General features: G+C 46.7%; 1 protein-coding gene across 1 annotated transcript in view; it reads right to left on the bottom strand.

The window, feature by feature from the left end:
• Positions 1 to 10,067, bottom strand: part of LOC144174780 (piRNA biogenesis protein EXD1-like) — a 32,098-nt gene extending 22,031 nt beyond the window's left edge. The window contains exons 1-6 of the mRNA XM_077703658.1: positions 9,763 to 10,067; positions 9,343 to 9,411; positions 9,155 to 9,203; positions 6,852 to 6,994; positions 3,848 to 3,942; positions 647 to 733 (exon numbers count right to left, since the gene is read on the bottom strand). Of these exons, the coding sequence (XP_077559784.1) occupies positions 647 to 733; positions 3,848 to 3,942; positions 6,852 to 6,994; positions 9,155 to 9,203; positions 9,343 to 9,411; positions 9,763 to 9,892 (573 nt within the window). The 5' untranslated portion in view covers positions 9,893 to 10,067. The remainder of the gene's footprint in view (positions 1 to 646; positions 734 to 3,847; positions 3,943 to 6,851; positions 6,995 to 9,154; positions 9,204 to 9,342; positions 9,412 to 9,762) is intronic.
• Positions 10,068 to 13,335: the final 3,268 nt, after the last annotated feature.

Genomic DNA, 13,335 nt, shown 5'->3' with positions numbered 1-13,335 from the left:
TGTACGGTAAAAATATCAGTTGATTTTATTTCCTTAGTACCTATATTGACTTCGCTGACTCTTCTCCCGCCTTCAAGAGGCCTTATATTTTCCTACTGGCGTACCAGTCAGCGAAGCGTCGCATGTGCGCTTGTGCAGCGCTTGTGTGAAGCGACCTTGACTTGGAGCTAGATACAGTGTACAAACAAACCAAGTAAAGAAAGGCACAATCTTCCATTCACAAACGTGTCCTGGCTTCGTTTCAACTAAGCGAACGAATTGCGACCAAGCAATTTTTTTTAACCTCCTGGACTGCGACGACCCGCCGGCGGCCGGCGGACGAAACACTGGGCCGACTGACTCTGTTGGCCGGGGCGATGGCCGGGGAGCCGTGCAGTAGCGCCGCAGCCAATTGCCAGCTCATCCCCTCCTGACGTCACACGAAAACGCCACAGAAAATGGGCGAGCGTAAAGAGAGGAGGACAGCATTTTCGAATTAGTTTTTCTACTAAATAAAATCGCGTAAACGCGTCTAGAGTGGTCGAAACATGGCCTGGGGACTCCGGACTACAATTTGCGCTAGTAATCCCGCAATGTTTACATATCCCTTCAGTGTCCCTTTAAGACAGCAGAGACTGGAGTGCGAAAACTTGGATGTGGAACTCACCGCCAGCACAGAAATGGAGCCATGTCGACTGATTTTGGTGCCCTCAAATCCAACGGATATGGAGCGTGCAGCCTTTATGGCTGCCATCTGGAAGAGAAATCGGTAAGTGAAGAGAAAACTAGGCAGCTAGTGCTGCCCAAGAAGCGCCAGCACTACCGTACTCAGGCATCGATGATTCACCACTTTTTTTCACTTGAACGTCCGAACCAGCTTTATGGTATGTCGTTGTTTAAAGGGGCGGACTGGTCTTAGAGCTATTTTTTTATTTACTACCCAATTTTCATGAAACTGCGCAGCATTATAGAGCTTTTTGTGCTGATTTCAAATCTTCAATTAGACTTTTTGCAAGCTTATTATTTTTTTAGATAATTCACGATTAACAGCCATTATTTTGGGTCACAATTAAAAAAATAACCACTCCATACAGAATGGTGATTACCCCATGGCTAGGCAAACAAATGACTAAAGAATAAAACATTGGAAGAACTTTTTGATTTAGCTATTTGTGGTCATTTTACAACACACTGAACTTTACTCCTCCCGCGCTCTGCCAGAAACGGCTCACAGGTGGTGTCAGTTGAACAGAATAACTTTACAAAGCCTCTATTTGACAAATTTGTTTCCAACATTGTATTCTCCACACAGTTAGGTATCAGAATAAAAAAGAAGTACAGTAGTATCTACCCTGGGTGCCAAGATATCCAAGGGCGAAATGCTACCTTCGCGTTAAGAAAAAGTGCTGTTTCACCATCGAATTCTGTGCGAACTCAGCTATAGAATGCACTGTAAAACGCTATTTACAATAAAATATGCTGCTTTTTGATGGGGAAATTTGCAGACTGATAGAAAAATAGTCATGGATGCCTACAATAAAATATGCTGCTTTTTGATGGGGAAATTTGCAGACTGATAGAAAAATAGTCATGGATGCCGAAAATGCCATTTTTCAGGAAATGATGTTTTGACCGTTTTTCGGCCACAAAGACCCAAAGCGCAACTTCGAAAGGTAGGCTCCCCTCCGACATTTCTGATGGCATGCACTGAAATCAGCCAACGGAAACCACTAAGTCTATGCTGTGTGGCAGTTTTCTCATGCTACTTTGGCAGTAGTACTACAGTGGCATAATGCAAGGCCTCCATGCTTGTGGTGCTGACAGCGAACAATAATGGTGTATTGCTCTAGTCTGGATGCTTTTGAGTGGTGTTAACAGCAATAACACATCCTGATTTCTCAGACCCTTTGGCTATGCATACAGTCGAATCCCGCTACAACGAAATTGACGGGACGTGCAAAAAATTTCGTTAAAGCGAAAATTCGCTGAGGCGAAATCTGCCCCAACACAGCACGGAAGGGCAAGAAAAATAGCCCTGTATATTTCCGCATATTTGCAGCATAATACAGCGTTTAGAAAAAGGAGGGACATGCAGTAACGTCTTTATTCAGATAACAAACATACCAATGGTTATCCATTTTTTTACCCGCACGCAAAGAGCGCGACACTGAGGAGAAGGGGAGAGATGAAGGAATGCAGGCGCAAAGCATATTGCTCTACAGCAAGGCAAACGGTTTCCACCGAGCTGATTACTTGCAGATAGCTGCTAGGCGGTTGGAAGCCCCCCTCTCACCTGTGGCAGGAACAGTGTTGTTATCTTATCCTCTGACTAGGCACAGCAGCAACTGACCTTGGCAGGCAAGCCAGGCGCGCTTGCATTTATCACCGCGCGCTCACAGGATGACGCGACTAAGATAGGATGACGCGGGTTCAAGACTAAACACGAAAACATTATTTATGCTTTTGACTTTGAAGAACTGTAGAAGGAAAACTGCAAGGACAGCTGCTCACAACGCATACATGATAGTGCTGCGCCAGATGCAGAGCACATTCGCGCGATTTCAACTGGATACGGATGGGCTATAGCTCCGGCTTGGCGAACCTGGCTTGCGCCTCATGTAAAGACGTCCCGCCGCATCGTTATCACCATCAAACAATGGCGTCCACTATGAGTTTGTTTTTGTTTCAGGTGAGTGTGGGCGCACCGCGCATGTTTTCGGTGAAACTAAGCATCCTGAATGTATAAAAAGTTACAGATAGCTGGCGCTATGCTTATTTTTTTTATTGGAACATAATTGTTTAAACCCAGCCCGAATCATCAAAAATTTCGTTGAAGCGAAAGCAAGCCAGACAAATGGTTCGTTGTGGCGAGGACTTTGTTGCATTGACTTCTATGGCTAGCTGACGGGGAATTGGAAATATTTCGTTGAAGCGGAAATTTCGTTGAAGCGGACTTCGTTGTAGTGGGATTAGACTGTAGTTGAAATTCGCTTAACAGCTGAAATGTGCACAGGAATGGTGAGCAGGACACTGCACTGCATTCCGGCCATGCAAGAAGCTTGCTGCCAGCCACAGAAATCTGCTAAACAATATGAAGTTTTTATTTCGTACGACGGGCCGTATCGGAGGCCGTGTTCACTTATATTTAGGTTGCAAGTGCAAACGCAGAATGCACACTTCAGTAAATGTTCTGAGGAAGTGAAATGCGTGCGATGTGACAAGCGGCACAATGGCTGCATTTAGTGAACATAACCGGTGACGGAAGGTCTTTACATTATTGTAGCCCGCCACCAACGCTTATTGCTTCAAAACTTACTTCTCAAGAACTGACACTCTTTTGCTGTTGTGGCCCCATTTCTTGCCGTAGCACGCGATACCTTTATTCACTAGCATACCAGAGCTGGCGTCACATGAGAGCTGCTTTGTGCCAGAAAAAAGATGGAGACAATGCCGTGTCCTCGCTTGGAATAAAGAAACATGCAGTCCATTGGTCAGCCTCACTCCCCCAGTCTCCCGGACCTTGATAAAATCACTGGTGCACGCAAAGGGTTTGCCTGGCAGTGATAGAGAAAGGTAAGTGGACAGGGTGGACGCAGTGCTCTTGCGCCTGTGACACACCACAAGCAGGACTTTGCAGCAGTCTGGAAACATACGTAAATGCAGCCTAAATTAACATAATTCACTGTGTACACGGCAGGGAATATTGGCTCAAGAACACAACCCGTGGAAAGCAGCAAATGACAAGCCATAAACATGGAGTCTTGGCAACGCGGCAAGTAGCGCCGCCGTGTGGCCTAGCAGCCAGTGCATACACCCTATAGCCCAAATATGTGAAGAAGAACAAGCGACGATATTGAAGTGCACATACCGCCTTTTGGAATCGATCGTTAACTTGGTCGATGACCTCAAACTCTGCCGGAAGAGGTCGCTGGAGCTTTGGCAGCATGTCTGGAGAACCCATAACTGAAATGAAGGTACGCAACGTCAGTTTAGGACAAGTACAAACAAGTGGAAGTGGAACTTTCACAAGAGCATGTTATCCATTTTGACACTCAGTATTCTGTATTCTTGTGATTACCCGGGCATCAAAACAGGGACGGACATCTACGGGCTAAGAGACTACTGCATACCTGTTAACCCAACAACATAAAAGTCCGGTAGCTTTTCTTTTCTTTTTTCTGCGAACCCAGAAATTTAGAAATTAGCCTGAATAATGCTAGAAAAGAGGGGAGGGGGTGCAGGGTTCATCAGTTTATTTTGAAGTGATTACTCTGTTACATAACCAGAAAGTGCCAACTGTGTTAAGAAAACTGTTTGGACTTCTGACCCTGGAAGTGACAGGGGGGGCAAGCCTTCTGAAAAGGCTCTGCCATCACAGATTTGGCCAAATTCAGAAACTTGTTGGAATATGTCGGCTCAGAACAATGCCTGGATTGGCAACCCTTCACTTCAAGAAAGTCTCCAAGGGTATAGTTAAAGAGTGAAGGCTGAAATGTCTTCTCAACCATGCTAAAGATCCAGTCACATTCAGCCCCGCGATGTGAAATGGCAGCTAGTCACAGCATCAGCTTTGTCTCTCTGCCAAATTTCGTTTACACCAATGCCAGTGACCCTTCCCAACTCTGACCACTAAAAAATCAATCCTGCATTCATTTGGAATTTCCTCGCGAACAACACGTGCTCGCAGCTTTCCAAATTCTACTTGCACAACATTCAAGGCCTTTCCTTGACTCATTCTTCTTTTGGGACAGAAGTTGCAGAAAGAACTCAATGTAGAAGAAAGACACGATGATCGAAAATTTTAAAGCCGGCGACTTGCGAGTTCAAGGTTTCATCACCCAGTGAAAATTCACACCTCAAGTAGTCGCACGCCAAAGCAAAGTATGGTAATACGGAAGAACAAAAAAAATCACAGCCATTCCACTCAATGTGAAAGCTGTCGAAGTGCAGAGCAGTGACTCACCACAATGGGCTATAGCACCGTTATTCGCTCACTGCTACCACCCAACACATTTCAAATTTCCTGCCTTCACAGAGCTCGCGCGCGCCCCCTGCCTGAAACTGCGCCAGAGGGAGTTCTGTTCTTTTTGTGCTCGCTTTTCCTTTCGCACGTGCCAGTGCTGCACTGCCACTTTTTTTTCTCTTACAATCATTTTAAAAACCAACCCAACAAGCGTTCCTAATTAAATGAACGCGGGCGTTGCCGATTAATTACGTATATTTTGCCTCAAACGTACCTGCAGTTTTCCTTGTACTAAACAACGGGAAAATGTATGATAAGCGCCAGCGGTTCACAAGTTTCTAACGCTTATGACTGTATAAACCCCTTGGCTTTCGAAGCCTCTGGGTTATGCCGCGACAACAGAACACCATGTGACTCTACTTGGGTCCAGCGAGCAAGCTATGACGACAAAGCTGGCCCCTAAAGTTATCTGCACTTAAAAAAAAAAAAAAAAAAAGCTACTTCTCACAGGTAGGCAGCCCCTCCACAATAGGCAATGACCAAATCTTCATTGTCTTTTTTGGTTTTTAGAATCTTGGAAGGAAACCTCCACCAGCAAAGCATGTGCCTTCATGGCACAAGGGAGGACAGACCTAGCCATAACAACCCCTAGGAGCTGCACCAAGACAACTGGAGTAGGCGAACTTGAAGTGCCTAGGACTAAAGTTGGTAGTCGGCTGCCTTTAAAAACAGGAATTGTACTCTAAAAAAAAAAAAAAAAAAAAAGGCTGCCCGGCAGATTGAAGCCAGAGGCGAGAAAGCAGAACAAGCATTTTTCACGGCTCTTGCCCGCATATCCTGTAGTCGCAAACGAAAGCTTCCCTTTCTTTGTCAGTGCTGCAACCATCTTGCCTTCTTTCATTTTTGGCAACTGGCTTGACACCGTTAACCTTATCTTTACCCAAGGCCGAAGCTCCCTTTTGGATCTGGTGTGACCTAAGATAGGACGCACGCTGTTCATTCTTCGGTTTTGGCTCACTCAGGAAAAAAGCTAACCAAGGGCTGTCCGTGATCACGTAACCTGGTCAGGCACTTCTCAAGCAACAGCCACCACAGCAGCATGTGCTTCCAGATCTTCCGCACCTCAGCATTCTGCATCTTTTAAAACTCGAAGAGCCAGATCTCTTCGCTTGGCTCTCTCCTTGAGGAAGTAAAACATCCTGATAAAGAAGACCATGTCGAATTTCGTAGGTATGTAGGCAACTCCAAAACCTAACCCCTTGAAATGTGGCGGGATACGCCTCTTGGTACAGCAATCACATCCTTGACAATAGCCCTGCAGAAAATATACGTTTTATATGTTCTAGGTATCGCTGCACAGACTCGGTTACAGATATGCTTCAGCAGTGCAGGTTGGAACCGCTGGAAAGCTGAAGAACAAAGCAACGGCTGAAATTTCTTTTCCAGATATCGTATGGAGCATTAAAACTAGATAAGGAACACTATGCAAAAGTGCCTCCAAAACTTGGTTCCCGGAAAAATCACAACAGAGCGATTCGAACTGTTAATATGCATAGTGACGCGTATCGGTATTCTTTTTTTTCGGATGTCATCTAAATACGGAATGAACTACCAAATGATGTTGTGTAGTGCTCGGGTGAACAACAACTCGAATTAGCTATGGATATGCTTTTTTAGAAATACTGCGTCGTCCCAAATCTGTTCATGACTGTGCGCTATTGCAGTATTTTGTTCCCTAGCTATTTTGCAGTGTTTTGTTCATGACTGTGTGTTATTTCAATGTTTTGTTCCCCCCCCTGTAACGACCTTCACAAATATAGAAATATGCCTCTTCCCCCCTCACCCCCACACACACTGCAGTTTTAAAGAGCCAGAACTGAGCCAAGCCATGGCTAACAAGGCAACGTACGCTCTATGATGCCCTTCTTGAGCTCCTCTGACTCGTCGCCCTCCGAGCGATGGCAGATGAACTCGCAGCTGTTGATGGACGCATTGAGCCGCTCCAGGTGGGCGGGCATAGGGCGCACACGCAGCAGGCGTGGTCCTTCCTCGCTGAAACCGAGCGAACAAAAAAGCATTTTCAGGGAATGCGCCGACGTTGGCGGCGTTACTTAAAATGACACACCAAACCAATTTCTTTTCATTGCCACTGAAACAAGGCAACTTGGCAAGCTTGAATTGAACATAAAATGCTACATATTGGCATTTCACGGCAAACTTCACTACGGAGTATGGAGACTATAACTCTGCACTGTACATCACAATTTAGATTTCACAGGCTCACTGAAATGGTTGCGTTCATTGTATAGGGTTGAGTGCTTCCAAACTCAACCAGTAAAAAAAAAAAAAGTACAGTTGACTTTTGTTCAGTAGACTGGTCAAACTCAGCAGAAAATAAACAACAAAAAATATGCCACTTTATTCTCTAACAAGGCTTATAAATTTGAACCTATTAGCGGATAACATCGAACTAAAACCCCAGTCAAATCGACCAGAGGAAACCGTAGAGAGAATGGGACTACACCTAACCATTATTCTCCATATTTTCCTTCCCTATCCATGACAACAGGCATCCTATTTTGTTTGGCAACTATCTTTTGACATCCCACACAACTTAATTTTGGCTCCAACAGACATTCTTATGCACATAAAAGTCACCAACAGTGAAAAACTTTTCAAATTTCATGCTACACGACACATTAGTCATGATGTCATGGGACTGGTACGAAAAACAGAGTAATCAGCGCATTCGATGATTGATTGTAGGGTTTAACGCGCCGACACAACGCAGGCGATGAGGCGCGCCGTAGTGGAGGGCTCCGGATTAATTTTGACCACCTGGGGATCTTTAACGTGCGCCGAAATCTCTAACACACGGGCGTTTTTGCTTTTCGCCTCCATCAGAAAAGCAGCCGCTGCGGCCGGGAATCAAACCCGCGACCTCGTGCTCAGCAGCGCAACGCCTTAGCCACCGCGGCGGGTAATCAGCGCATTCATTCCAGGTACGATCAGATGGAACCAGGAGCATAATTACAACCACACAATTATGTTTATGTGTGGTGGCTTTCGTAGGCGACCGCCAATCAAATAAACGAGCCCTTGTGATGCCATGGGGCAGCACGAGAACGCGGCTGATTGGCCAAAACTGTTTATTTCGTTCTTTTTATTATCTAGCTTAACTGTTTGACGCTTGTGCTAAAATTATAATAGCTATTATGGCATGGCAATTTCTCGTAGGGGAATGTAACTTGTATCTAGTTAACATGGTTTCCTCAAGTACAGTCGAGCCCACTTATAACGAACACATCGGGAAACTGAAATCAGTTCGTTATATCCGCTTTTCGCAATATCTGGACACAAAATTTATGTATACAAATGGTAACGGGAAACGAAGATTTGTTCGTTATAGCTGCAATTTTGTTAAAACCGGGTTCGCAGTAACTGGGCTATACTGTACTGGATAAGTGGCACCAAAGTATCTCTGACAACACTAGAAATGGTCGGAAAGTTGGCCAGACAGTCTTCACAAAAGCATCACACACAATTCAGTGCTCTGATGTAGTGCAAAAATGGGTGGAATGTTGCATGCACCAGCCGGAGAGCATGTACTGCTGATTTGTTGATTGACTAAACTGTGCAACCTGCTCTGACCGTATGAGTACCTTCGTCACTTGGTAGCACAGCTAAAGGTTGCAAGCTCAGCAAACCTTCAAGCAAAAACCATCCGTATCAATTCAATCCTACAAGTCCAAAATAATGTCCACAGAGAATTGCTACCCTCGGTAACTTTTGCGGGCATTGCAAGAAAGTGCCCTTCGTTTTAGCAACCACTTCAGATTCGAGGCCCGATTATGAAGCTCTCGGGCACATTGGTGTAACTGATCAGTGATACTCTTGATCACTGAGAGCCAAGGTTGTCAGCCAAAGTGAACTACGAATATTGCCCAACTAGTTCACCACAGGAAATTTTACCTCATTATTGAAAATGAAGTATAGTTTTGCATAAATTGTATTCACAAAACGGCTCACTCTTGCGCTAGTTGTTCAACCAAAGGAAAAAACAACTGCATTGCACAAACACCACATGGGAAAGAACAATAATGCAAGCGCAGTCCTGCGTTCTTCAATTGTTTGCAGTGCTTTGCTTTCATTTTGTACTTTTAACATATACGAATGCTTAGTAGAAGAGAAAGTTTTGGAAGTTGTGCTTACTCTTTGACGAGGTCGTGCTTCTTGCGAGACGTATTGTCTAGGACCACACCTGCAAGGTGAGATGATAAAAAGTAATTAAGACGGCAAAACGTAAAAGGACGGCCCTTGTGTGGTTTACACCAGGGCTGTCCCAATAACCAAAACATAAGTTTCACGACATAACGCATTGGATGTATGCTATCACTCACATGACGCGATGTCGTTGCTATAGAAGTGGAGAATGCCAGGTATTGACACCCCGGAGTCGAGGTCGGTGGCTGAAACAGGGAACAATAGAGCTGGTGAACAATGTGCTGTTGTCACCACGTTATAAACTTCACACCTGCTGGTTTTGAGCGACTATAGCTGACAATGGCAAAAGCCAGAAGAAGCGATCAGAAAACCACGTCTCGAAAGCTGGGACGCGGCGCTTATCGTGGCTACTCGGAACGTTTTGTCGGAACGCTTGTTTTTCAGCACGAGGTAAAACAGGTAAAACCGCGTCTTCTTGAAACTCCACGCCGATCATGACGGACGCCAGCGTCGTTATCGCGTTAAACGTAAGCTGGAGCGTGCAAAACAAAGTTGAAAATACACCTAAAGGGCAACAATAATTGGGACGAACTCACTATCGATCAGTGACAGTCGGGCGCTGTCTGCAGAAACGTTGTGAACTGTGCCTTCGACATCGCCCGCGCTCATCCGCAACAATACTCGACAACCTTCGAGGTCCGAATTAAACCGCTTGGACTTTGCCATTTAAAATTCTATGGCAGATCCTGGTATTACAGCGAGGACACTAGGATTACTTTTGACACGCTGCTGTTGCCTTTTTGAGACAAATAGACAACCAGCCACACAACCTGACTGGCGAACAGTCTGAGCGCCGCACGTGCAGTCGACAGGTGCAACAAGCAACAAACGCGCACAACTGGCACAACGACGATGGATAAATGGATGGATGGGTGGGGCTGTTGATGATGATGATGCAGTGGTGCCTTTCCCTTTGAAACGGGTGGCCGTTACAGTGACGGCCTGGCAAAAAAAGAAACAAGAAAAACAAAATTCACAACTACACAGAGGTCCAGTAAGAGTCCAGAAAGAGTGGCTGGCTCTGCGCCCTCAACGCCCCGATCTCTCACTGTGCTTTGCAGTGCTGCATGCTGCCCTCCACTGTTCAAGGCGTCGCTTAGTCCGGGATACTGCCACAGTCTGCCACAGCCCAGCGCTACTGCCAGCGCTGTCTGAGACACAGGCTCTCCTAGCGCGTCGCACTCAGCAGATGTTCAATTGTTTCGTCGGAGTTCCCACAAGCGCGGCACAACACACACGTCACTGTCTCATCGTACACCTGTTGCCGCGTCAGAGTGCGTAGTGCCCCTGCTCTGGCCTCGAAGAGAAGGGCACTCCTGACGCTGTTATCGTACAGGCGGACCGCTTTGATAGAGTTCTTGTGCTGGCCGTAGAAGGACAGAGTCTCTTTATCGGTCAGTGCTAGCTGCCATGCTGCGTCTTCCACTTCTCGGACTCTTTGTTGTACTGCCTGGGCGTATGCTCCGACTGAATGCACCCGAATGGGGTCTTCTGTGAGACCGAACTTTTGCTCCAGGTGGTATATCCGCCGAGTCCACTGCGTGCGAAGACAGGTTGCCGACAAGTATTCAAAGACTCTCCTCGGTTGTAGAAAGCCAGCTTGCTTGAGGCCTCCCGAGAAGCAAAACTGGACCAGCCTTGGTCACCTTGGATTGCTTCGTTAGCCACCCTACCGTGACATCCGACGGCTATTCAGCCGACTTCTCGCTGTCGCCTCTCAAGTACGTCACGGCCTCTCGCCGACAGGCACACCACCGCGTTTGCAAATGTCAGAGCAGGCACATGAACCAGTTTCCACAAGTCCCTGATCATTACAAAGCGGTTACACCCCCATAGGCACCTGCGTCGCAATATATGCATTGGGCTCTAAGGGCAGTTTTCCCTACTCTATCTTCGTGAAGGCCGAACAAGTCCACGGCCGCTGCACAAGCTAACTCCGAGGTACTTGACTTGACCTCCGAGGTACTTCCCTTTCTATCGAGCGACTTCTAGTGTGGCTTTCACACTCACACAGACTGTGTGGCATGGAGGGAAGAAATTTTTCTTCCTCCATGGGAAGAAAAGGCATGCACTGTGGCCTAGCGAAAAAAGAAGTTAATATACATATACAAAAAGCACGCTAAAACACCAACTAACACAGGAATGAGACTAATGGAGGAAAGGGGGAAGGAGGGACAAGATGGGAGAATCACAGGTGGAACCCTTTGTTCAGAGCTCCAGCAGCTTCTGCTCCCGTCTTCGCCCGGCTCATTAGGTCATTTTGGATCTGTTATACCCCTGTCAAACGTGCCTATTTATGTGCACTTCCGCCGAGTGCACTCGGGCTTCCCAAGCAGGGGTGAGATAGCTGAACCAAATTTGGGAGCAATTTTCCAAGCAGCGAAATCTCGATTTTGGAGCAGAAGAACGACATTTGTTTGTCACCTTAGGAGCCTCATGAAAAATCAAATTTTTGGCAACTCAGGGGGGGTGCACTTCCTTATCGGTTTTGAACGTCATCAGCCTTTTGATAGAGTTTTTCTACCAGAGTATCAAAAGGTACGAACTGCACTACATCTTTACAACCCATTTTTAAATTCTTAGGCTCTATATGGATAGCGGGGAGCGCCGTTGAGAATATCGAATTGAAAAACTGAACAATTGTAAGGCATTTTTACTATTATGTGAATGCCTGAATTATTATTTGTGCATTCCCAGACTGGGCTTTACGAACAAGTGTAGTGCCACGGCAAAAGTTGCGCACAGCGAGGTGACAGTCGTCGTACCCCACCAGACCCTCCATTTCAATTCGGTGCACGTTCACAACGATCGTAATTTGAGTAAAGTTGCATGTTTAGCCAACTCCCTTTTGGCATTAAATTTCACATCAGATAGATGAACCTTTAATACTAGCGTGCAATAAGATCCCGTCCCGTTATCGGACACTGCAGTGTCCGATAACGGGATGTTCAAGCATGCTTGAACATTTTGCGGCGATGTAGCCTGAGCCGCCACTTCTGCAGTGTCGATCGTCCTATTCCCGCAGCTCGCAAGCTCGCTGTCAAAGGCAGCAATAACTCAGCGTTTTATAACACCGCAACGAGTCCGAAATTCCACTTCAAGCACGCACCGCTCCTCACACTCAAGGCCGAAACACGGCGAATCCGCGGGTCCAACGCAGTTTTAAATGCAGAGCATTTCTTAGCCTCGCCTCTTCCTGCGTCGGACGGCGTCCACAGCTCCGCGTCCGCAGCAGGTGCCCCTCTCCTCCTTCCCTCCTCTTTCTCAACAGCAGCTGGCGCGCGCATGCGTCGTAGTCAGCCCGTTCGCTCCGTCGCGGTCTCGGCGTAACAGGTGCGTGATAGCAGCGCGGTGGGGCGTGGAAGGGCGCGCGCTGCTTGCGCATGCGCGCTCTCTCCCACGTTTACTCGTGTCTGCTACTCCAGCATCACGGAAGCAGCGATGGAAGCAACACTGCCTTCAACCAGTACTGAGGCCCCAATGCTCTGCATTTACTCGTGTTCCCCTCGCGGGAAGGCGCGGGAATTTTTTTGATGAACTCCCGTCTTTCGAGTCGCGCAACTTCCCGCAACAGATCAAACGACTAAATGTAAACCCAGCCACTCCCCATAACCAAAACAGCGGTAGAAATCGGCGAAGAGCACTCTGTGTGAAACACGAGCGACTGCTTCACCCGGCGCATAGAGTTAATACTTAGGGTTGCCACCTGGCCGGTTTTGGACTGGCCAGACCAGTTTTTTAGACCACGGGCCGGTCGCCGGTCTGTACCTAAAACCGTCCGACAATGGCCGGTTTTTTGGCCTTTGTGCAGCCGCTATTTCTTTTTTTTTCCCCTTTTGTAAGCGTCAATACAGCCACCACCACGATAAATATATGTCGACAAGCTCTGCAAAGACACATGAGCCGAGAAATTATGTGGCCGAGCGCAATTCCTCAGGTGGAAGGGGACCAAAGGCAGGAATAACACCATGAAATGCCGCCTGCGCAGTCAGCAAGGGCGGTTACTTTTCACTGCAGCACATTCAGAGCAATAACCTAAATCTCAATCACTTTGACTACTAACGTTATGTGGATTTCTCTGTAGGAAAACACTACAATATATGACATTG

The sequence above is a fragment of the Haemaphysalis longicornis genome, unplaced genomic scaffold, assembly GCF_048455015.1.
Source record: "Haemaphysalis longicornis isolate Haplotype H1 unplaced genomic scaffold, Haemaphysalis longicornis Haplotype H1 scaffold_3, whole genome shotgun sequence".
NCBI classification, from domain to species: domain Eukaryota; kingdom Metazoa; phylum Arthropoda; class Arachnida; order Ixodida; family Ixodidae; genus Haemaphysalis; species Haemaphysalis longicornis.
Note: the sequence above shows the minus strand (reverse complement) of the source record. Positions and strands in the feature narration are given on the sequence as shown.